The sequence below is a fragment of the Salvelinus fontinalis genome, chromosome 21 (assembly GCF_029448725.1).
Source record: "Salvelinus fontinalis isolate EN_2023a chromosome 21, ASM2944872v1, whole genome shotgun sequence".
NCBI lineage: Eukaryota > Metazoa > Chordata > Actinopteri > Salmoniformes > Salmonidae > Salvelinus > Salvelinus fontinalis.
The window spans coordinates 11,011,721-11,034,707 of NC_074685.1; the positions used below are offsets into that span (position 1 = coordinate 11,011,721).

A 22,987-nucleotide genomic window follows, 5' to 3' on the forward strand; every position below is an offset into this window, starting at 1 on the left:
TTACATTTGGTGGAGTTCTTGGTTTGCCAAAAGTGTGTGGCCGCTCCAACCCTTTATAAGGTGCTGCATAGCAAAGTTATGTTTCTAACTCAAAGTAGTGGATTACATATTTTATTAATCACATTTGTCAGTCATTCTTTATCTAAAAAATACAATAATTGTGTGGTAGGGCCTATTTATTGGACATTTATTAAATATTTTATAATTAGTTATTATAGGCCTTGGAATGTTGACCTATAATAATTAGTTTATAAAGTAATCAGAGAGGCCTACACATCAGTTTCACCATGAGTTTTTTTGTTTTTTTACTGTGCTGTGCTGCTGACAAATGAACTATTGGTACTATGTGTAGTACCTACATATCCATCGGAGCCCGCATCTCTAAGTACATAGATGTGACTATATTTAGCTGGTATTTCTGTTAAGAAAGCTGTTTGGAGGGTAGTAGTGAAAAACATCCTGTTATCACTGACTACAGTCAAGTTATTGGTAGAGGGATGAGAAGGGTTTTCCAAGAAAAACAATGAATCTATGGCAGCACCCAAGGGGATTGAATGTTTTTAGCTTTGCAAAACAGGTGGGACTCAAAACAGGTGGGGCTCTGCCCAACTTGCCCTGAATGACGGGTTGCCACTGAACAGGTGACACGTTTCAACGTTAGTCTTCCTTATTAGTACAGGGATGTTGGTAAATGCCGCGTTCATGTGCTAGTCGGTACTAGGAAACGCGTTCATGTGCTAGTCGGTACTAGGAAACTGAAATTTCCGACTTGCTAACTGGTTGAACATGGCACGTTTATAACTACAACCAGTTAGCAAGTCGTACATTTCTGAATTTCCTAGTACCGAGTAGTACGTGAACACAGCAAAAGACGGCTACATAAATAGGTTTCACTTATGGAAATTAGTCCCGAAGAGCTGCTTATGTTACTGTTTCATGTTGAGAGTAAACACCAATGCTATGGTTGATATCACAAAAAGCCATTAGTTAGACACACACACACACACACACTAACTGGGTTTCCATTCAATTGGAGACAGATTTTCATGCAAATATTCTAGAATCCGCATAAAGAAAATATGTGAATTCTTCAACTCGTGTTTTTTTTCCTCAAAGTGTACTTGCTTTTTTTGTATTCTTTTTTTATACAAATGACCAGCAATCAACAATTTACATCACCACATCAAACATGTCTAACGCAAAACAAACCACACAGGTAAAAACAAGAAGAGAATTTAAATACATACGTACTAAAAAGAAAGAAAAAAGGGCAATTGTATTCACTCAGAAAAAATCGCATTATAATGACTGAAGAACATGTCATTCTTTTAGTTATTAACTATGGATGTCTTAACAAGATTATTACATTCAATCAGAAATATTTTACATTTTGGTGTAGAATTATATCAAATTTGATTTGATTTATTTAACCAGGAAAAGCCCATTGAGACCAAGAGTGTTTATCTAGGGAGAGATGGCCAAGAAGGCAGGAACAATCAATACATTACAGAACTAAAATATACAACAATACAATACAATTCAACAACATGATCCAGCCTCAATAAGCATTTACACTCCTCTGTAACAGTCTCCCATCAAAAATGTAAATTCATTCAGAGGATATCTAGATGAAGCATGGATTGTTAACTATTCCATGCCTCTGTTGCACAAGATGAGAAGGCAGTCTTGCCTAATACTGTAAATGTCCTGGGGACATTAAGTAGCAACCACCTAGCAGACCGGGTATGGTAACTGCTGGTGGTGAAGGAGACCAGACTACAGAGGTAAAGAGTGAGTTTACCCAAAATGGCTTTGTAGATGAACACATACAAATGTGCCTTTATGCGCGTATAAAGTGAGGTCCAACCAAACATTTGGTACAAGGTGCAATGGTGGGTGAGTGACTTGGCATTTGTATTAAAGCTCAAGGAGGCATGATTAACAGAGTCCAGTCTCTGTAAGACAGGAGGCTGCATGCATAAACAACAAGTCACCATAATCAATTACAGCGCGAAAAGGGGCCTGAACTAGCTCCTTTCTAGCCATAAGCGGGAAGCAAGCCTTATTACGAAAATAAAAACCCAATTTCAATTTAAGCTTCCTCACAAGATTATCAATATGAACTTTAAAGGACAACTTGTCATCCAACCATATACCTAGGTATTTGTAGGATGACACTTTTTCAATGGATAAGCCACCAGATGTGAAAATGCTAACCTCTGGCTGAGTACGAGCTCTGGTAAAGATAATACATTTTTTGTACATTCAAGACCAGTTGTAGACAATAAAGGAAGGCATGCAGTGACTGAAAAGCAGTCTGGAGCTCTTCAACAGCCTGAACCTGTAATGCCTGCTTCCAACTCACACTCTCAAACACGTAGATCTGTTTGTACTGTACTTTAGCCTATTGGATTTCCTGTTATCAACCTATTGCCTGATCTCCCGGACGACGTTACTATCCTTTCTCTGCCTGTACTGTTGACTTTTTGGACCCCCTGTGTATGACCTTCTGCCTGCCCCTGGACCCAGCTACCTGCCTCCTCCTGTTGTCCTTTACAATTAAACACCTGCTGCGCCCTGCGCTTGAAACCAGCTCTCTGTCTCCCACCGTGTTCATTACAGAACCAGAGAAGGAGCACATTAATATATGACTGTATCATATGCATATAGATGTAACTTTGTTGGTTGCATCTCATTTCCCAAATCATTAATACAAATTGAGAACACAGGAGCTAAAATGGAACCCTGAGGCACACCTCTATTAATCTCAAGAACACTAGACTTGTGATTGTCAGAATATACACATTGTGTTCTGTCAGAAAGATTGTTCCTAAACCAATTTAATGCCCCTTCACTGAGACCAATGTTTTTGAATCTAGCTAGCAACAATTCATGGTCAACTGAATCAAATGCCTTTGATAAATCAACAAACAGAGCAGCACAATGCTGCTTTTTATCAAGTGCATTTAAGATGTAATTTTCCACTGCCATAGTTGCAGTTGTGGTGCTGTGTCCCAATCTAAAGCCAGACTGAACCCCTCTCAGTATGTTCTTCTCAATTAACATGTTTTTTAACTGTGAGTTCACTAGGGATTCATAGACTTTGGCTAGGATAGGGAGTTTGGAGATAGGACGATAGTTATTAGCATCTGAGGGATCTCCACCCTTTAGCAGTGGGAGGACATAAGCTGATTTCCAAATGCTGGGTATGGAATTGGTCAAGAGACTCAAGTTGAAAATGTGAGCCACAGGTTCAGTACTAGTACCAGCTGTTATCTTTAAGAGGTAGGGATCCAGGTTGTCTGGACCTGCAGACGTTTTAGTGTGTATTGCATTTAGTGCTTTATAGACCTCAGTATAAGAAACAGGCTCAAAGTTACAATGGTTCACATGAGGGCCTATATCTTAGTTTACTGTAACATAGCTTACATTAGAGGCCTGGGTCCCACCATTATCAAAAATTGAGCCAGCAGATATGAAGTGCTTGTTAAAACCCCTACAATATCAGCTTTATCCTTCACTTCTCTAGAATCCATCATTAATACATGGTCAGGAAGGCCAGAGTATACATTAGAACCTGACACTGATTTGATTAGCTTCCAGAACTTGGTAGGGTTGTTTAGGTGCTCTGTGACTGCATTTAGATAGAAATCGGATTTGGATTTCATGGTCAATCCTGCAAATTTGTTTCATAGCACTCTGAAGGAGACCCAGTCAACAGAAGCATTTGTATGTCTAGTTTGAGCCCAAGAGACAAATGGACTTGCTGCGGATGAAAATGGGTAAGTGATGACATAGTGCACACAAAATGTAATTTTTTGCTTAAATTTTCATGTATCGAATAAAAATCAAACATTAATTCAACGGATAGTTTTGTCACAAAAACTGCTCAGTTAAATAGAAAATGTGCCTATTCTGATCTTGGCACGTGCGTTCTAGCCAACAGCTCACAGACACAGTGCAGGTAGGCTGTGCTGGTACAGTAGGCTAGTCTACATGATTAGATTATTATGGATAAAGAGCGAGAATATTTGTATTTGTCAAACGGCAGTCAAGCATCGATCATCATTTCACCAGAATAAGACCCTAGATACTTATTGTAAAGCAGCATCAAGTTCATCACCGTGCACTTTCACCACCCTGTGAAGTTCATCATCATTTAATCTGTATCCTAATAAACTGCATGGTTTACGGAGTCGTAGTAGGAGGACCACACACCATATCATCACGTGACATTAAATTTACTTCCATATGATGGTTATTATATCAATATCTGCGTTTTCACTGCCATTTCGCACATAATTAATTTTACAGACACAAAAAGATTCCACCATGGACAATAAAAAAAAAAAAAAGTATGACTTTATGTAACAGTATAACTTTAGTCCGTCCCCTCGCGCGAACTAGGGACCCACTGCACACATCAACAACTGACACCCACGAAGCATCGTTACCCATCGCTTCACAAACGGGGGGACCACTACTTCAATTCAAGGTCTCAAAGCGAGTGACGTAACCGATTGAAACGCTATTAGCGCGCACCACCGACTAGCTAGCCATTTCACATCCGTTATTTACTCAAATAAAAACTGGATGGAAATGTGGTTATTGATGTGAATTATTCTTGCACTTCCTGTCCAGGGGCCTGTTGCACAAAACTAGGATAAGGGATTAAGCCAGGATATCTTGGTGATCCTGGCTCAATTGATCCGTAATCCGGTTGCACTAAAGATGGATAGGGGGCAGGAGGATATGTTATGGTATAAATTACCATGGAGATTTATTCTGTGGAGCTAGCCTGCTCCAGACCAGGCTAAATTCCAGGATCTATTTAATCTCATCCCTAATGTCAGTCAGCAGTCACCACAAATGGAAACCAATAGTTATTTCACTGCTCACTATACATTGTTATCACATATAACTAGACCCACTGTCATTATTTAAACGTTTGTGATCATTAATTTCAATGATTTTGGATAATAATTTTTAGATGATGTTGCTATCATTAGATAATTTACAGTTTCCCATAGACTATAAGGCTATATATAAAATGATAGAATATTAGGGCCACAGAGGGGAAAAAAACACAAGTAATAATATTGTAACCAGATGTTTTAAAGGAGGACAGTTAAAATGACAGATGTGGGGCATTTCGTGAAATTGTACTTCAGTATGGTTTCATAAACAAAGACATGCTGATGTGCCAGAATATTAAGTATCACATTGTCATAAGTATCAAAACAATATGTAGCTTTTCTGCAGAAAGAACCAGCCTCATAAATGTATGACTTTATCCTTTTTCTTCAGTGTGGCCCTAGTACTCTGTCATATAAACAAATACACATTCCATATGAATATAAAAACACAATGTGTAACATTATGTTCCTTTATTGAATAAGGACAAAACAAAGCAGGTAAACCGTCAGCTCCTTTCGAAACTGAAGTCACAGTGACTCTACAAGATGGAAAGCACAGAATCCAAGCATATTATACAAAATGATACATACACATTCAAAGGTCTGTATATAACACACCCTGCATGTCTGCACACTAAAATAAATGCAGGACAAATCCATACACATCAACTGAACAGACAAATTAATGGATGCAGTAGCCTCCCTGCAGCCTTGTATTACACACAGTATACCGCACAAACATCATAAGAGGCCAAATTCGTAAAAAAACAAACCCAAAAAAAACCAAATTCCTCTGCCACCGCAGGACATATTTAACCAAAATTGAAAGCACACATACTAACTAAAATAATTCAACACATATTGGTCCCTCAGCAGCCGACCACTGTCGTCATCAGGGAAGATTGCCGGATTGTCCCAGTCCATGGCTGGTGGCACTCTGGGGGCCCTCTCCTTCCTCAGGCAGGCCACATTGTGGAGGACAGCACAAGCCACAGTAATATCACATGCCCTAACAGGGCTGACCCTTAATTTGTGAAGGCAGTGAAAGCGTGCCTTCAGGAGGCCAAAGGTCATTTCAACTCTGGCCTTGGTCCTGGCATGGGCATGGTTGTAGGCCTGCTGTGCTTCCTGGGGGTCTGTGAAAGGTGTCAGGAGAAAAGGCTGGCAGCCATACCCCCTGTCTCCCAGCAACACACCAGAGAATTCACCTGTCAACACAAAATCTCATCATTACTACCTCATAAACACAGTGATATTCTTGACACAGCCATGATGGTTATAAATAGGGGTTGTGTGGCTTACTTTGTGATAGGCACTGATAGATTTCAGAGGCCCGAAAGATTCTGGAGTCATGGACTGAGCCAGGCCATTTTGCCACAACATTGCTGATCACACAGTCAGCATTGCAGACCATCTGAAATCATAAGATGAGGAATATTACACCAATCAATGCACATCACTGGCAATGCAGAGTGTTCGTCAATGGACAATATCAAAAAGTTATGTTCACCTGAACATTAATGCTGTGAAAGGATTTCCTATTCACAAAATCGGCCTCATGGGCACCTGAGGGGGCTTTTATCCTTATGTGTGTGCAGTCCACTGCACCAATGACATTGGGGAAACCTGTCACACAAAGTAATGAGTATCCTACTATGTGTTAACAGTTGTCCTGTAATTTGTAGATCCTCTTACCTGCAATCCTATAGAACTCCTCTTTGATGTCACAGAGTCTTCTGTGGCCAGGGAAGGAGATGAAGACATCTGCTAATGCTTTGATAGCCAGACACACACTCCTTATTGTGCGGCAAATTGTGGCCTTGTTCAGCTGTTCTGCATCCCCCACTGAGTACAGGAAGGCTCCACTAGCAAAAAAGCGCAAGGCCACACAAACCATTTGCTCCACACTCAGTGCATGGCTCCGTGCAGTGCGGTGCTTAATCCTGGGACCCAGTAGTCTGCATAGATACCTGATGCCATCTGCAGAAAACCTGTATCTTTCATATAGATGGTCATCAGGGAAGGCCAGTGGGTCCAACCGGTCCCTGAAGACCCTTTCTCGCCTGAAGGCTCTCCTCAGCACAAGTGCTTCTTCATCCACCACATCTCGCACGAATGGGCATGCCATTGTCAGAGCAGAAAGGAACACACAATTTTGGGCCTTCATATAGGCTAGTGGCCACACCTGGTGCTGGGGGGGTGGGCAAAAGAGGGCGATGCCTTATAACGATGACTTGGTTGTACTGATTGCTGGGAAAATAAAAAAAACCTTAGAAAGATGCCACCGTCCTGTGTGCTCACAATAAGAGGTCATATGTCATGGCTCACTTGACTTTACGAGAATATACCTAATTTTTATTTTGAGCTGTGTCATCTTCTTGGAGCTGGGGGAGGAAAGAAAAATAATGATTAATACATGTGTTACAGTTAGCATACAGTGTACATTGAAGGCATATCTCACCTCCCTCTCAAGTTTTTTTATTTCAAGGTCCAGTTTCCTAATTGTCCTCTTTTTTATTTCGGACTCCAGTGCAAGATTTTCCATCTTTTTCTTCTTGTACTGAATGTCTATGTCTGCCAGTTCTATTTGGTGCCGGAGGTGGTTGCCATACAACTTTCTGATAGCTTGTGAGCTCTGTGAACACAATACAATTAGCGCAGCTGGAATTTGGCAGGATGTGGTGTCATTTTATTAATACGCACTATGTTGCCAGGCTGGTTTTCCCACTGTATAGCATCTGGGTCCTGTAAAAGAAATTAGATTTTTTGATTTTGATGAGGACTCCTCACCATTGTAGAGTAAATAGTACTTTCACAGTCTTAACATGATACCTCATGCCTTCTGGAATCCAGAGAGATGGTCTCCTCCTCATCATCGTCTCCATCATGTGCTGTTGCTGCTGCACTGGGGCCTTCACCCTATCACATTTAATCGGATTCATATTGAAGCTAGTAGACAAGACATGCCAGGCCTACAGTATGCCTTTGATGGAGTACTCACTGGATCAGCATCGTCTGGTGCTTGTGCTGGTGGCTCTAACAGGAACACAGTGCTGCCAGACACTGCAAGGCAATAGGTAAATCAAAGTCAGACAGTCCAAATTGATTCAATATGAATGTGGTTGTATCCCATGTAGAGATGGAAGGACATACCTTGAATGAAGCGGGTGGCATCTTGGGAGGAACCTATGCTCGTCTCTTTCCCCCCAGGGATCCCCTCTAAGACGGGCCTGCCTTTATTTAGCTCCAAGGCCATGTCCTCTGCTGGGGTAAGGTCAGCCTTTGGTGACCCACCACCCGTGCCTTGTCTGTGGGTATTCTTTTTCACTGCTAAAACAGTACAGACAATGTGTGAGCAGGCACCTTCTGGGTACAATATATGCTTGTGCTTTGTTAAATATTAGTCAGGGACCATACCATTCTGCAGAATGTTCTTGTATTTGATTTTGACCTGCTGCCATGTCCGTTTTGGCCCGTTCATGTTTAATCTACACACACACACACACACACACACACACACATTTAATGGAGTCACACTGCAAAAAATTACTTGGTATTTTTGTCTTGTTTTCAGTAAAAATATCAAAAAATTTATCATAGCTTTATACAGTGTGATGGAGTTACTTTACACAATTTCACTCATATCTGCAGTGCATTTCAATTAAAAATTTAACCGTTTCATAATTACAGTACAACTGCATTTTTGGAGATGTGAATTAAATATTTGAATTGTAATTGTGATGTTTCAGCGGAGCGGTGACTGTGTAATTGTGCACTACTTACGCATTCAGGCGGTCTGCAATACTTTGCCACGCTTTTTCTCTTTGCTTTATCACTGTGGCGGTGTTGCCTTTCTTCTTAATTATATCTTTTACCTCCTCGTATGCCTCCATGAGGATTTGTGCTTCCGACGGGGAAAAGTACGCGGCTCTAGTTGCCATGGTAAATCAGTTAATCTGTGATCTGTGGCGGGGTCTATTTGAGTGAGCCGTGAGCGCGCACCTATCCAGGATTGGTTTCACCTGGCTTAATGAATCCGTGTCTGCTCATCCTGGCTTGGTCTTTGTGCAACCAATTAAGCCTGGACGCACATGTTTTGGCTTCATTGAGCTCAGCTGAGTCATTCATCCCGGATGTCTTAATTCTACTTTTGTGCAACAGGCCCCAGTTGCAGTACTGTCATCTTTTCGCACATCCAAGCATTGCTCCACATTGTATCCACATCAAACACTTGCACTGACCTGAAGCACTAATTACACTCACATTAATATCATTATTCATGATGTGCTAACAGCTTGTTGTCTGCTTTTCATCAAGGTCAACGAGTTTCTCAGTACCTTGTAAACATTAGCAGATCGCCGTCACAGTTTGCCCTGGAGGGGAGCCAGTGAGGAGATGTGGAACCTGTCAAACAAAGTGACACTGTATTTGATGCTGTTTTGTGATTAATGATGTCAATGATTTTCAGGGGCGCAATTTCACTGTGGACGGGGGATGTCGCCCTCACATTCTGAAATTACATTTTTGTCCCCCCCAGTCTTATCATTGGAATGTGATACAAAACGGGGCTAGGGTGTGCTTTAGGACCATGCGGATGCCCCCGAGCGGTCCGGTAGGCTGTTGGAAGTGTTTATCTGACTGGATAAAAAATAAATCATAATAAATATGTCCCCCCCCCACTTCTAAAACCAAAGTTGTGCCCCTGATAATTTGTATATATTATTTTTGAAAGCCTTTTAAATGTATTGACCTGCATGGGTACTATAATGAGTTTGTATAGCTTGGTTTCACTTGCATGCCTTGTGTGTTTTTCAATATGAACGAGAAAGGGGGAAAAAAACATGTATTTCTTCATTGGTAGTCATTTGGGATGTTTTATGAACGGCAAAAAAATAGGCTACCATTATGAAGGACCATAGGGACGTTTTGTGTGATCCTTGAGGAAACATTCCCAGTTGGTCCCTGCAAAGCCTCCCTGAAGTTCATAGCATATGCCCAGAAGATGGAGCTATACTAACTACCTGGTCTGGAGGGTCTTTGAGTTTTATAGGCTGAGCAAGGTGCCGCGGGCAGTGTTAATTTGCAAACCAATCTGTTATTACCAATTTACTTAGAAATGAGTTGATAATCAGACAGACGGTGAATCTACACAATAAAAGAGTCTGTCAGGTGTAAATGTGTACCTGTATGATAGACCTATCATGGCCAAGAAATATAGATGATCTTTGAGTGTAGGTAGTAGTTTAGTGCAGTTACAGTTTTTTTGTTTCCGTACACAGATTTGCAGATGTCATCGCAGGTGCCGCGAAATGCTTATGTTTCTAGCTCTAACAGTGTAGTAATATGGGGCGGCAGGTAGCCAGTGGTTAGAGCGTTGGACTAGTAACCGAAAGGTTGCAAAATATAATCCCCGATCTGACAAGGTAAAAAAGATCTGTCGTTCTGCCCCTGAACAAGGCAGTATCACATCCAATGAGTATCACATTCCAATGATAAGACTGGGGGGGACAAAAATGTAATTTCAGAATGTGAGGGCGACATCCCCCGTCCCCGTCCACTGTTCCTAGGCCGTCATTGAAAATGACTTGCCTAGTTAAACAAAGGTTAAAAAAACATCAAGCAGTGGAGCTATAGGAGGACAGTCTCAATGTAATGTCTGGAACCGTATCACACATATGGAAACCAGCTCCTCCCACCAGCCTCCACTGATACAATAACAATACACACATAATCCAAAAAGTAAAAAAATAAATAGCAATTTCTAATTCATAGTAGTGGATACATTTATTAATTACATATATTAATCCTTAGCCTATATTTATGAACAACAACAAAAAAAATGGGGGTGATTTCACATTTTATAATTATCCCTTATCAATAGTCCTTGGAATGTTGACCTATAATTAATTTGTTTAGAAAATAAACATAGGCCTACACATCAGTTTCACCTTTACTTTTTTTTCTTTGTACACCGTGCTGCTGAGAAATTCATATTTGGAAAGATGTGTGATAACTAGAAATCCAGCAGAGCCCATATCTCTAACTTTTTGACCTCTACCTCCCACTTGTGGCGTGACGTTGAAAGAGGGATGGAACTTTAAAAAATGGAAAAAGACACGCCGCACTCAGAGCTTCTTCAGACACGCGCAGACAAATACGAAAACGATCGCGAAACTTCGAAGATTTACTTAGAATGGTGTGATAAAAGCTATCGCGGTATACATTAATCTAAAAGTGTTGTCGAACCGATTAAATATCAGTGATTCCTGACAGATAGCTGTATACACATTTGAATAACTTTTCTTTAAGAGATTATTAATTCTTCTCAAAGGCAGGAGAGAGTTGCCCAATGGAGTGAGACCAACGTTGCTAAATTGTTTCGTGTAAAACAGTTTGTACGCATTGTTTTGAAACAAATCTGAACAACTCTCTTGCTTTCATTGAGCAAGGCGATTGGGACATCGGCTTCAGTCTTCTGGAGTCATCCCCGAGGAAAAGCTGGACAAAACTCCGGCCGAATGAGCACCGATAAAAACAAGTGAGTATGAAGCCGTTTTTTTAGTGTCCATTTCCTAAAGTTAACCTTTATTTTCCACTAGCCTATGTAGTGGTTTTGGTGGTGTCTGTTGCGCTTCAAATATTGTCCCGGTCTGAAGTGAGGTAATTTAATAGCCTATCACGTTACTGCTGAGTAACGTTAGCAGATGTTCCTAATACTAGCTACTTGGATAGAGTTCATATTTCAACACACGCTAACCACTGCCATTATACTGGAATCTACGCGTAATTACGCAAAGCCATTTTGTCGCCAAAGTGTTCCATCATGGAAAATCTTTATGGCATTGCATTGAATCGGGCATGGCATTGTTTACCTTTTGAGAAACCTTAAAAGCAGGGGGGAACTATGAAATAATCAATTACAACATTTCAAGGAAGGTGCTTTGTGGTAAAGCAAATTAGTCGCGTTAACTATTTAGCACCCCACATTGCTTAATTCTCAGTAGCTAACAGATCTTATACACAAATGAGGTCTGGATAAGCTGTCTGTTACCACCGCTTCTCCAAGGCTGAGGCATGAGTGCACGATAATCTTCTTTTCCGAGAGCCTGTCACAATCAATTAGATTGTACGTGTCTAAATAAGACACTAGAGCCAAGTGCTATCGCTCGTCAGGGTGAAGTAATTTATGAATACATACATGTCTGAATATTGACAACACCACAAAACGTGGTAACTCAACTTCAGCATATTGGTAACTCTCCTTCGGTCTGTGTGGCCTCTCTTGAAAGTATAGCCGAAGAGGCAAAGGGAGAGAGAGCGTTTACTCCGCCCTAGCCTCTGCTGAGTCCCCAACAACCGGATGTTCCGGTTTTCAGGGGAAATAGAAAGAGGCATGTGACACGACTTCCGCTTTTGGACATGAACTTGTATGGAGGTCAATGAGTGAATTTGTAAAACAAAAAATGTAATTGCTAATTTGCTACGTGAGGCTTATTTGATCGAGTAGAAGTTTCGTAATGTTTATGTTATGAATGCACTGATATGTGGAAGAACATGGCATTTCGGCAACTTTGGAAAAAAACGGCTTTATATAGACTTTATCCGTTGTTCACATGAATATCTGCCCTCTCATTGGCTAGAATGGTCCCACCTGATCTCGCCTCCTCCCGCCTTACTTCCATCTTCAAGGACATGTCTTTCCGTTGTTAGAGCAGACACTCAACTATCTTGTTAATATAATAGATAATCTATGGTATAGCCAACCAACATGCTTTCCTCTCAGGAACATGCACCCTGGTGGAAAGTTTTGTATGGGTTGTATAGGTTTCTAAACTACACACTCTTTCTCCTTAGATCTAAACCTCCAGATGACATTATACTCCGTTTTTTTGTACATTATATTAAATCTATTCATGCAGTAGATTTATTCTGGTAAATATGTCTGAAGCAGAAACTGGGTGGTGAAAAGAGATCATATGGTCACATGCAATGAAAAATAGAGCAGAGAGAACCTTTGAGATATATTGCCATTTGTGATCTCCTTGTGAATCATTTCCATACTCATTCAATGTACATTTTTTGCTTCATAGTTTATTGCTTCATAGTTTGACAAGGAACCACATTGTAAAATACTTTTGGCACAACCTTTACTAAAAAATATGATTCCTCATTATTTATATTTTGTTTTCTCAGTGACTAACCCACTAATCGGATTATGTTTGACAGGGAAATTATTATTTTCTGTCATGATATCATCTTTATTTTTTTAATTTAACCTTTATTTAACTAGGCAAGTCAGTTAAGAACAACAAATTCTTATTTACAATGACGGCCTACCCCGGCCAAACCCGGACGACGCTGGGCGCCGACTGTGCGCAGCCCTATGGGACTCCCAATCACGTCCGGTTGTGATACAGCCTGGAATCGAACCAAGGTCTGTAGTGACGCCTCTAGCACTGAGATGCAGTGCCTTAGACCGCTGCGCCACTCGGGAGCCCTCATCTACTTACTGTCTGGATTTATCAGTGCGTTGTTTCCTGTTGTCTTTACTTTAGAGAGCGGATACAGGAAACCAGTGACAGATGCTTCAGTCTGATTAGGTGCTATGCGGGCTAGATTTTGTAACCTAAATAAAATTGTATTTGTCATATGCTTCATAAACAACAGATGTAGACTAACAGTGAAATGCTTACTAACGGGTCGTTTTCCAACAATGCAGAGTTTAAAGATAAAAAATAATGGAAATAGACACAGGAATAAATACACAGTGAATAACAATAACGAGTAAAAAAAAACATGGCTATGTAGAGGGAGTACCAGTACTGAGCCGATGTGCAGGGGAACCAGGTCCATTGAGGAAGACGAGGAAGCTATGTACATGAACAGTGCATTCAGAAAGTATTCATACCCCTTAACTTATTCCACATTCTGTTGTGGTACAACCTGAATTCAACATTTATTAAATATATATTTTTCTCTCATCCATATACACCCCATAATAACAAAGTGAAAACAAGACATTTCTGCAAATTTATTGAAAATCAAATACAGAAATATCTAATTAACATAAGTATTCACACCCCTGAGTCAATACATGTTAGAATTACCTTTGGCAGCGACTACAGCTGTGAGTCTTTCTGGGTAAGTCTCTAAGAGCTTTCCACACCTGGATTGTACAATATTTGTACATTATTATTAAAAAAATTCTTCAAGCTCTGTCAAGTTGGTTGTTTATCATTGCTAGACAGCCATTTTCAAGTCTTGCCATAGATTTTCAAGCTGATTTAAGTCAAAACTGTAACTAGGCCACTCAGGAACATTCAATGTCGTCTTGGTTAGCAACTCCAGTGTATATTTGGCCTTGTGTTTTAGGTTATTGTCTTGCTGAAAGGTGAATTTGTCTCCCAGTGACTATTTCAAAGCAGACAGAAGCAGGTTTTCGTCAAGGATTTTGCCTGTGCTCAGCTCTATTCCATTTGACTGGATGTATTGTTAACTTCACCACTCTCAAGGGATATTCAGCGTCTGCTTTTTAAAAATGTTGACCCATCTACCAATAGATGCTTTTCTTTGCGAGGCATTGGAAACCTCCCTGGTCTTTGTGGTTGAATCTGTGTTTGAAATTCACTGCTTGATTGAGAGACCTTACAATTATCTGTATGTGTGGGGTACAGCGATTAACATGATTTTTGAATAATTAACTAAACACTATTATTGCACACAGAATAAGTCCATGTGACTTGTTAAGCACATTTTTACAACTGAAATTATTTAGGCTTGCTATGACAAAGGGGTTGAATGCTTATTGACTCAAGACATTTCAAATTTTCATTTATAAAAGAAATCTAAAAACGTAATTCCACTTTGACATTATGGTATTGTGTGTAAGGCAGTGACACAATCTCAATTTTAATACATTTTAAATTCAGGCTGTAACGCAACAATTCAAGGGGTGTGAGTACTTTCTGAAGGCACTGTAGGTAGGGGTGACTAGGCAACAGGATAGATAAGACAATCGTAGCAGTGTATGTGGTGAGAGTGAAAGTGTTTGTGTGGCATCATTATGCATGTGTGCCTATGTTATGTGTTGGTGTGAGTGTTTGCGTAGAGTTCAGAGAGTGTGTGTGTGTGCATAGTTGCTTCGACAGAGTTAGTGCAAGAAAAGGTCAATGCAGGTAGTCCGGGTTTCCATTTGACTAGTCATTTAGCACTATTGTTTAGCAGTCTTATGTCTTGGGGGTAGAAGCTATACAGGGTCCTGTTAGTTCCAGACTTGGCGTTCCGGTACCGCTTGTCGTGCGGTAGCAGAGAGAACAGTCTATGGCTTTAGTGGCTGGAGTCTTTGACCATTTTTTGGGCCTTCCTCTGACACCGCCTGGTATAGCGTTCCTGGATGACAGGGAGAGCTCGGCTCCAGTGATGTACTGGGCCGTACTCACTACCCCCTGTAGCGCCTTGCGGTCGGGTGCCTTGTAGTTGTCGTACCAAGCCGTGATGCAGCCAGTCAGGAAGCTGTAGAACTTTTTGTGGATCTGAGGGAATTACAAAAGTGACTTGAAACTTAAACCTTTTGGACGACCCGACCAAATTGACATATAAATGTGAGTTATAGATCTGCCATTCTCATTGAAAGCAAGTCTTAGAACAGATCTACTGCTTCAATGTGCACTATTTCTACGCTTCCCGTTCTTACATTTAGTTTTTGGTCTTCGGTTTCGGTATTTTTGGTGATGGAAAATATATATTATAGCGGTTTAGATGGCACAATGATTCTCTACAATATACTTCCTTGTTTTGTCACACAAACTGAAATTCAAATAAAATCTAAGTTTATTTGTCACGTGTGCCGAATACAACCGGTGTAGTAGACCTTACAGTGAAATGCTTACTTACAGGCTCTAACCAATAGTGCAAAAAAAAGGGTATAGGTGAACAATATGTAAGTAAAGAAATAAAACAACAGTAAAAAGACAGGCTATTAGTCAGGCTGATTGAGGTAGTATGTAGATATGGTTAAAGTGACTATGCATATATGATGAACAGAGAGTAGCAGTAGTGTAAAAGAGGGGTTGGCGGGTGGTGGGTGGCGGGACACAATGCAGATAGCCCGGTTAGCCAATGTGCGGGAGCACTGGTTGGCCGGCCCAATTGAGGTAGTATGTACATGAATGTATAGTTAAAGTGACTATGCATATATGATAAACAGAGAGTAGCAGCAGCGTAAAAAGAGGGGTTGGGGGGGCACAATGCAAATAGTTTGGCTAGCCATTTGATTACCTGTTCAGGAGTCTTATGGCTTGGGGGTAAAAACTGTTGAGAAGCCTTTTTGTCCTAGACTTGGCACTCCGGTACCGCTTGCCATGCGGTAGTAGAGAGAACAGTCTATGACTGGGGTGGCTGGGGTCTTTAACAATTTTTAGGCGACCTATTTGAATTTTAGCAAATGGCAGAGCGATTTCTGCATAGTGCATCCTTAAAAGTGCACAGCCACTAGGAAAGATAGTCTTTGTACAATCCTTTAGAGCTGTTTGTAAGTTTCCCAAAAATATTTTTCCAAGCACACTGCAAAGCAACCACGTGAGAGAGCTAGGGAAGTCAGGGTACAGGCAATCAAGGTCCTCAACCTGCTCTTCCCCCTGAGCCACTGATGTGGGCCTTGACTAACATGCTGACCAGACTGCCCGCGTTGCGTGCGCAAGTTTTGCAAATAAACTACCGTTCAAAAGTTTGGGATGACTTAGAAATGTCCTTGTTTTTGAAAGAAAAGCAAACATTTTTGTCCATTAAAATAACATCAAATTGATCAGAAATACAGTGTAGACATTGTTAATGTTGTAAATGACTATTGTAGCTGGAAACGGCAGATTTTTAATGCAATATCTACATAGGTGTACAGAGGCCCATTTATCAGCAACCATCACTCCTGTGTTCCAATGGCACATTGTGTTAGCTAATCCAAATTTTTTTTTTTTTTTTTTACCCCATTTTTCTCCCCAATTTTCGTGGTATCCAATCGCTAGTAATTACTACCTTGTCTCATCGCTACAACTCCCGTACGGGCTCGGGAGAGACGAAGGTCGAAAGCCATGCGTCCTCCGAAGCACAACCCAACCAGCCGTACTGCTTCTTTAACACAGCGCGCCTCCAACCCGGAAGCCAGCCGCACCAATGTGTCGGAGGAAACACCGTGTACCTGGCCCCCTTGGTTGGCGCGCACTGCGCCCAGCCCGCCACAGAAGTCGCTGGAGCGCGATGAGACAAGGATATCCCTACCGGCCAAACCCTCCCTACCCCGGACGACGCTATGCCAATTGTGCGTCGCCCCCACGGACCTCCCGGTCGCGGCCGGCTGCGACAGAGCCTGGGCGCGAACCCAGAGACTCTGGTGGCGCAGTTAGCACTGCGATGCAGTGCCCTAGACCACTGCGCCACCCGGGAGGCGAGCTAATCCAATTTTAAAAGGATACACAGTGAGGATGATGGTTCAGGAGGAAAATAAAAATCCAAGGGCCAAAGTTGGAGAATTCCGGAACTTGGTCGCATCTTCAGGTCACATACTTCCCACATGTACAATCAGACATCACCTCCATGTCAATAGGCTCTTTGGAAGGGATGCCAGAAAAAGCCTTTATTTAGTGCAATCAACAAATGCAAACGCTTGGGGTTTGCTAATCCCTTGGATTGGAACCGACGCTATGGTCAGATGACATGGAAATAGAGCTCTTTGGCCACGCACAACATTGGTGCTACTAGGACATTTTAGCCAAAAACCTGGTTGCCTCTGCCAGGAGACTGAAACTTGGCCTCAAGTGGATCTTTCAGCAAGACACTAACCTCAAGCACACATCAATATCCAGAAAGAAATGGTTAATTGACCACAAAAGAAAATGTTTACAATGGCCATCTCTGTAGTCTCCGGATTTGAACCCCATTGAAAACCTGTGGTTTAAATTGAAGAGGACAGTCCATAAGTGCAGGCTAAGGATATCAAGGATCTGGAAAGATTATGTATGGAGGAATGGTCTAAGACCCTCCCAATGTGTTCTCCAATCTCATTAAACATTTTAGAAAAGTCTCAGGGCTGTTAACCTCACAACGGGAGTCAACATTATTGCCATTCCTATCTTTCTGAGAATGTTTTTATTACTTGTTAAACAAATTTCTTTCTCTGAGCAATTATATTAGTATAAAATAATTTCCCCCAAATTGCACATTCGATATAGCTCAGTATTTATATTATTTATTTTGTACAGTATTTTATACAGTATCTTCATCGTGGTTGCCAGTCATTTTAGAGGTGAATGTATAGAATGTGTGTGTCAGACAAGGTGAGAGTCAACCCATGTGGCGGCTTTACAAAAAATATGTCCTTGTGAGGATGTTTTTCATTCATGTTGAAAAAGGGGGAAAGGGTCTTGTTTTTCCCGAGGTGGGAATGCTGAACATTTCACGTCTCTCACCCACCACTGGTGTGGGTATACTGTACATCTAGCCCTGCACCCCTTGGTGTGTGTACGTCCATCCCTGTGCAGTGTTCCCCATAAGGCCCACCCTGTTAGAAACCTCATCACAGGCTGATTATGTGGCTCCTGTCCTGGGGGTATATGGGGCCCCTGGTGTGGTAGGAGCTCTAGTCCCATGACCCCGTCCATCCCCAGCATCGAGCCTGCTGCAACATGACTCTTCTCGCTCTCTCTCGTTTCTCTCCCCTCCCCCTCTTGTGGCAAGGCTAGAATGAAGGCCCTATCACTCAGTTACTTGAACCGGCCTCCCCTCCCTGCCTCACCCCTTCACACCCTCTGCGTGCAGAAGAAGAAGGCTATCATGGCGAATGCTAAACTAAATGCTACTTGAAGGCTATGTACAGTAAATGCTACATGATTGGATCCGTTAAAGATTTTGTACCTGTCTAGAGGATCATATTTGGTACAAATCAGTCCCAAAGTCCTAGACCTCAGCTGAATCTGGTAATGAATGGTGTGGCTTTTGAACAAGTTGAGGAGACTAAATTACTTGGCATTACCTTAGATTGTAAACTGTCATGGTCAAAACATATAGATTCAATGGTTGTAAAGATGGGGAGAGGTCTTTCCATAATTAAGAGATGCTCTGCTTTTTTGACACCACATTCCAAAAAGCAAGTCCTGCAGGCTCTAGTTTTATCTTGATTGTAGTCCGGTCGAGTGCTGCAAGGAAAGACCTAGTTAAGCTGCAGCTGGCCCAAAACAGAGCGGGACATCTAGCTTTTCATTGTAATCAGAGGGCTGATATAAATACTATGCATGCCAGTTTCTCTTGGCTAAGAGTTGAGGAGAGACTGACTGCATCACTTCTTCTTTCATAAGAAACATTGTGTTAAATTCCAAATTGTTTGCATAGTCAACTTACACACAGCTCTGACACACCAAACCCCATCAAACATGCCACCAGGGGTCTTTTCACAGTCCCCAAATCCAGAACAAATTCAAGAAAGTGTACAGTATTATATAAAGCCATTATTGCATGGAACTCCCTTCCATCTCATATTGCTCAAATGAACAGCAAACCTGGTTTAAAAAAACGGATAAAGCAATACCTCACGTCACAACGCTTCTCCCCTATTTGACCTAGATAGTTTGTGTATGTATTGATATGTAGGCTAAATGTGCCTTTTTTAAAGTTGATGTACAGTGCATGTATTCGGACCCCTTTTCCCACATTTTGTTACATTACAGTCTTATTTGAAAATGGTTTAAAAAAATAAAATGGGCGTTGCACAACGATTTTAAATCAGTAAGTCATAGTTTAGTCAAAGAATTATATATTTGGGCTTGAAGTGACATCCGAACTGCCCACTTTGTGCAAATCCGTGTCAATGTGGTGTCTTCCTATGATATGACATACAAATGATATTCAGGGGTTGCAGGGGTTTTTGTACCTCCACTTTTTTTTAAACCAGGAACATTTCATAATCCATTGGATCATTTTAATTAATTTTTTAGCTAGTCTGTATCTTTCAATAGTTATCCATATTACCAGTGCTTCATCCTATAATTCCTAACTATTTCTATGGTGGATTCGCAGCTGCAATTTATGAAAGATGCCAAAACATTGTAGATAACAATAATGGTGAAGTCAGAGGCCAGTGGTTTCCATCTGTGGCAAAGTTTTCACGAAATCAATACTTATGACAAATCCAACTCCAGAACCAGCCATAGAGCCAGCTGGCAATTTTTTTGATTACGGTGTAGTAAAATGCAACAACTGATAACATTTAGCTTGATGAGGTTAGCATGCTAGCTAGCTACACTGACAGCAGGTTGTTGATGTTTAACAACGCCACATGGAAATTCCCACACCCAATTTGTGACAATGTACAAGACGCCTTTGTCATTCTTTGTAGGTGGAACCTAAACGTGCATTTCCTCTCAAGGACAGGAAATTAAGTCGAAATAGTGGCAGCAACTTCCTCTGGGTGTATCCTTTTTAAGCTTTTATAAAAGGATGGAAGTAAGCCACTATAACTTAATTCACTCTTGGACCATTATTGCTTGATTAACTTACACATGTTGAAATGTGGCTTTCTGAGACTCCAGATCAGATCTTCCTCATCTTTTTAGTTAATGTGAATAGGAATGACCTCTGACCCTGTACATTCCAAGGCTCTCTCACACTCCCTCTGCGCCTGCAGCTGTCCGAACAGACTTTTCCCTAAGTCCTTAAACGGAGCCCCAGAGCCTCAGAGGAAGAGCTGACTTCGTCACATCACCAATGACACCTCAGGGACTCTTGAGAGATTGACTGGTTGAATGACTGACTGACTGTCTGGATGACTGACTGAAGCAATAGCTGGCTCTCTGACAACTATAAGATTATTCTCTATAGCTGTTTGCCTGGAAGGCATGTAGTAACCTGGAGGGACTGGCTGAAGCCATGGCCTGCTCTCTGTGTGACAGAGATGACGCTCTGTAACTGTTCTTACCAGGAAGGCACATACTGTCCTGGAGAGACTGAAGAAGAAACAGGACAAGGAGAATGGTGGGAGATGAAGATGGAGTACAGTACAACCCCTCATTTTCACTCCCTACTATACTTCACAAAGAAACATAATGAAACTCAAGGCTGCTTTGATGCTGCTCAACACTCAACTCTGTTAAAACTCAACCATTCCTCTATTCTTTCCTCCATTCTTTCTTTCAAGACTGAAAAACCAAAGGAAAGTCAGAGTCCAATATTTGGCAGCGCTTGGCAGGATGGCACAACGCCAGGCCCCCAGGCTACTCCTCTCCCCTGTGTGTTTGATGTTGGGGCTTTGCTTTAATGTTATGGTTATGCTCTGGCCCCAATCATATCTCAAGGCCAGATAATGTGATAAGGCTGTTCCTCTGCTGGGGAAATGAAGATGAGATGCTAGTTGGTGCTATCTGTCTCAGGAACAAGTTGTATCCTTCCTGTCGTTGCTTATTTAGTGGTTTGTGTAACGAGGCAACCCCCCTCAAACTGTAGCAGCTTTATTCTGGCCCGGGGTGGGGCAGTGTAAAAGGAGAAAGTAAATATTCCCTAGCCTACCTTGCTGTCCAAGGTACTCGAATTAAGGAACAAACTGGATATTCCTGGTGGACATTTGAAGTTTAATATTAAATACTACATCTTTATCTGCAAAAAAAAAACGAATTTGAACATGTCTACAGGACTAAATTGGATTATTATTGATAAGTTAAAGTACATTTTCTATTGAAAAAAATCTGAGGACAGTGAGAAGGAGGGATGATGGTCACAGTTATGACCTCATCCTGTTAATGATCTGTGTTGAAAGCTGGAGGGAAGGGAAAGGGGGATACCTAGTCAGTTGCACAACTGGCTGCATTCAACCAAACTGTGTCTTCTGCATTTAACCCAACCCCCTTTGAATCAGAGAGGTGCGGGGGGCTGCCTTAATCGACGTCCACGTCATGGATGCTCGGGGAGCACTTGTTGTTGGGGGTTAACTGCCTTGCTCAAGGGCAGAACAGCAGATTTTTCCTAGAGATGGAGGGATAATAAGAAGGGGAACAAAAATAAGAAGGGGGTAGAAAAATGAGCAAACTGTCTTTGTGTTCCGGTTAACCTGAGCCTACGGGTTAATATTTTACTCTTTCTCCTTGCTCCTCTCCTTGTGCTTTGCTGTTGGTTCTGACTGAGACTGGCTCTCCATGGGGTCTAAACATCTGGTCTTGAAACTAAAGTCAGCTATGGGCTACGTTCCTATAGGCCTCCCTGCTCCAGGAAGAACCAGCTGGCTGAGGGATCAGGGTAGAGCTGTAGGCCATGTAGCCTCACAAAGTGATCCAACGCTTGGACAGGGAACTAAACATGAGCTCTGAGCTTCCTTATACACCAGGAACTTGCCTGTCCTGCAGAAGGCTTTTGGCACTGTTTTGTTCTCTCCGTTCTGACTGGAAGGTGTATTATCATTGTCAGGCGTATGGCTTTAGGCAAAATACACAAGTAGGCCTATATATCAGTATGCACAAATAGGAAACATATTACCATGGACACTGTTAAATACCTGCAGGACATGCATGCATGCACATGCTTTAATGGTGTAACATTGTGTAACGAGTGTGTAGAAATCCTGCTCTGAAGAAATCCTGCAAATAATTAATTTCCAGCCCGGGACATTGGGCAGGTATAAGCACAGCCACACACGCTCTCATAGACATCATGCTGTGTTTGGTCAGTCATGGGAATGTGAAAGAGTATCTGACCAATGCAATGGAGTTGCATTGTGTTTCTTGAGACCTGCAGAGTTGCTATCCAAGAACTTAGAACTATGTTCTATTAAGTCAGGTTCTGTGCCTTCTGATGAAAAGGATGGGCAATAATGACTAAATGGGGTGAATAATAGAAACTGAACTGATTTTATGTTGTCCTTCTCCATTGTAGTAGCAGGATACTCTGCCCTCTCCTATTGTGATTGCACAATAACCGTTTGACAGGTCTGAAATAAAGGAAAGAATTAGTGTTAGTCTGTCTGTCAGGACGATGCACAACTGTGTGGGATTGTGTGTATGTGCACGCTGGATTGCTAATTAGGATGGGTGTAATTATGT

At 41.5% G+C, this 22,987-nt stretch overlaps 3 protein-coding genes across 4 annotated transcripts in view; 1 reads left to right on the forward strand and 2 right to left on the reverse strand.

The window, feature by feature from the left end:
- Positions 1 to 5,351: 5,351 nt before the first annotated feature.
- LOC129818155 (putative nuclease HARBI1) lies at positions 5,352 to 6,398 on the reverse strand. The gene is made up of 2 exons (XM_055873807.1): positions 6,219 to 6,398; positions 5,352 to 6,124 (listed from the first exon to the last, which is right to left on the reverse strand). The coding sequence occupies exons 1-2, from the start codon at positions 6,328 to 6,330 to the stop codon at positions 5,754 to 5,756; spliced, it is 483 nt and encodes a 160-aa protein (XP_055729782.1). The 5' UTR covers positions 6,331 to 6,398; the 3' UTR covers positions 5,352 to 5,753.
- Positions 6,399 to 6,534: 136 nt separating this feature from the next.
- LOC129818154 (uncharacterized) lies at positions 6,535 to 9,319 on the reverse strand. Its single transcript, XM_055873806.1, has 8 exons — positions 8,334 to 9,319; positions 8,070 to 8,246; positions 7,918 to 7,979; positions 7,749 to 7,835; positions 7,620 to 7,661; positions 7,378 to 7,551; positions 7,265 to 7,300; positions 6,535 to 7,166 (listed from the first exon to the last, which is right to left on the reverse strand). The coding sequence occupies exons 1-7, from the start codon at positions 8,512 to 8,514 to the stop codon at positions 7,265 to 7,267; spliced, it is 759 nt and encodes a 252-aa protein (XP_055729781.1). The 5' UTR covers positions 8,515 to 9,319; the 3' UTR covers positions 6,535 to 7,166.
- A 1,712-nt stretch (positions 9,320 to 11,031) lies between these two features.
- The window catches only part of LOC129818156 (electrogenic sodium bicarbonate cotransporter 1-like), a 101,761-nt gene continuing 89,805 nt past the window's right edge, over positions 11,032 to 22,987 (forward strand). For both annotated transcript variants that reach the window (XM_055873808.1, XM_055873809.1), the window contains exon 1: positions 11,032 to 11,454. In XM_055873808.1, coding sequence (XP_055729783.1) covers positions 11,435 to 11,454 — 20 coding nt within the window. In that variant the 5' untranslated portion in view covers positions 11,032 to 11,434. The remainder of the gene's footprint in view (positions 11,455 to 22,987) is intronic.

What these genes read in the sequence shown, in the direction of transcription:
- LOC129818154 (XM_055873806.1), bottom strand. Translation starts at nt 8,514, where the DNA reads ATGATAAATTTTTTGATATTTTTACTGAAAACAAGACAAAAATACCAA. An exon ending in CACCAGACGATGCTGATCCA is followed by an intron (nt 7,836 to 7,917) that starts GTGAGTACTCCA and finishes TAAATGTGATAG; the next exon opens with GGTGAAGGCCCCAGTGCAGC. An exon ending in TAAAAAAACTTGAGAGGGAG is followed by an intron (nt 7,301 to 7,377) that starts GTGAGATATGCC and finishes TTCCTCCCCCAG; the next exon opens with CTCCAAGAAGATGACACAGC.
- LOC129818155 (XM_055873807.1), bottom strand. Translation starts at nt 6,330, where the DNA reads ATGGTCTGCAATGCTGACTGTGTGATCAGCAATGTTGTGGCAAAATGG. An exon ending in CTATCAGTGCCTATCACAAA is followed by an intron (nt 6,125 to 6,218) that starts GTAAGCCACACA and finishes TTGTGTTGACAG; the next exon opens with GTGAATTCTCTGGTGTGTTG.